The sequence below is a fragment of the Cebus imitator genome, unplaced genomic scaffold (genome assembly GCF_001604975.1).
Source record: "Cebus imitator isolate Cc_AM_T3 unplaced genomic scaffold, Cebus_imitator-1.0 Scaffold170, whole genome shotgun sequence".
NCBI classification, from domain to species: domain Eukaryota; kingdom Metazoa; phylum Chordata; class Mammalia; order Primates; family Cebidae; genus Cebus; species Cebus imitator.
In genome coordinates, this window is record NW_016107485.1 from 3,948,021 (window position 1) to 3,949,887 (window position 1,867).

Genomic DNA, 1,867 nt, shown 5'->3' on the forward strand with positions numbered 1-1,867 from the left:
CTCCCCAGTTTCCTCTTTCGTAGAAATTGAAAACACCAAACCCCGCCCCGTCCCCAGCCTCGCCCGCCACGGAGCCGCGAGAACCCTAGAGGATTGGCCAACCCGGCGGAGCCGGTTGCGGATGGCTTCCGGAAAAGGAGGGGCCTGAACGTCAGGAGCCAGGTGGATTGGGATTGAATAATAAACGTGTCCTTCTGCGCCTTGGACCCGCCTCCAGCTTCCGACCCTTTTTCCGCTCAAGTGTAAACCCTTAACGCATGCGTCCTAAGAAAGATGGTCGCTTCCGCCCAACCCTCCGGAACCTTCTGTTTCTGCTCGGCTTTCCGCCGAGACGACAAGGACGGCCAAGTCGGAAGTAGTGTGAGGCTCGTGGGCGGAGCCAAGCGCAGCCATGTCTGCAGCCTTGCTGCGTCGGGGTCTAGAGCTCCTGGAAGCGTCCGAGGGTGAGGAGGGCTGGCCAGGGGACGTCCGGCGCGGGCAGGAGGGTGGCAGTGGCTGTGGGTGGGAGCCCTGGGTCGAGAACATTCCAAGCGAGCTTAGCCCCGATGGCATGGGAACGCTGCGCGCCCTCCAACCTGAGTCCCTTCCTCTCTCTTCCCCTGCAGCCCTCCGGGACCCTCCAGGGCAGGCCAAGCAGAAGGGGACTCCGAGGAAACGGCCCCGGAAGGCGAAGGCAACCCAGGCCCAGAAACTGCGGAACTCGGCCAAGGGAAAGGTGCCCAAGTCGGCGCTGGGTAAGTTCGGGAAGAGACTGAAAGTGCTGCCTCCAGTGCGGGGACCTGTGCCCCAGAGGAGGTGACGCTTGAGACATGCTTGAAGCGTTCGCCTAGCATTTGGTAGACCTGTGTGCCAGGCGTGGAGTGGGGTCCTAGACATACGAAGGTGACGGAACACCCCACCGTTCTGGCCCTCGTGGACTACGCCCCTATTGGGGAGAGAAGCATCAAAGAATATCAAACCCGGCGTATCATTGTTAAGTGTATCGAAGCCTCTGAAAAAAGGCTACAGTACTCTGATGGGGACTTAGACCAAGTCAGCCTTCTCTGAGTAAGTGACATTTAAGCCGAGAGCTGAAGGAAGTATAAGAGTGTGCTAGGTGAAAAATAAGAGAATATTCTAGGAAGAGTAGCATGTGCAGAGATCCTGAGTCAGAAAGAGGTTGTTGCCTTTGATAATTTGAAAAAAACAAAGGCCGGTAAAGGTGACATAGTGAATGAAGGTCAAAGATGGAGCATTTGACAAGCACTTTCACTAACACTCTGTGCCAGGTGCTGATTCTAAGTGCTGTACAACGTCAGCTCGTTTGATCCTTAAAGCAGCCCTATGAGGTCGAAACTAATATCACCCCCGTTTTACAGATTCAGAAAAAGGCATCTGCCGAGGTGGTAGAAACCAGGCATTGTGTCTCCAGAGTGCTGCTGTTATCCACTCCATTCAAATGGCACATGCTGTGGCCTGGGCACTGCCAATAGCAGCAGAGATAACAAGAGACTTGTGCAGGTGGAATATACGTTAAGGAGGGGGCAGCAGAGAGTTTCAGGCTTTACAGGGGCTTTAGTGGTGAATGGGCTGTGAAGGTGGAGCCTAGTTTCTTGGGGGATGTAGTGTCACTTAACAAGACATAAAGACTTTCTGAGTCGGGCGCAGTGGCTCACACCTGTAATCCCAACACTTCAGGAGGCTGAGGTGGGCCGTTCACGAGGTCAAGAGATTGAGACCGCTGGGCGCGGTGGCTCATGCTTGTAATCCCAGCACTTTGGGAGGCCGAGGCGGGTGGATCACGAGGTCAAAAGATCGAGACCATCCTGGTCAACACGGTGAAACCCCGTCTCTACTAAAAATACAAAAAATTAGCTGGGCATGGTGG

The 1,867-nt window shown here is 55.0% G+C and overlaps 1 protein-coding gene across 1 annotated transcript in view; it reads left to right on the top strand.

Annotated features, from left to right (window-relative positions):
• The first annotated feature begins 281 nt into the window (after positions 1-281).
• Positions 282-1,867, top strand: part of RPS19BP1 (ribosomal protein S19 binding protein 1) — a 4,962-nt gene continuing 3,376 nt past the window's right edge. Inside the window, exons 1-2 of the mRNA XM_017544573.2 lie at positions 282-443; positions 606-734. Coding sequence (XP_017400062.1) covers positions 392-443; positions 606-734 — 181 coding nt within the window. The 5' untranslated portion in view covers positions 282-391. The remainder of the gene's footprint in view (positions 444-605; positions 735-1,867) is intronic.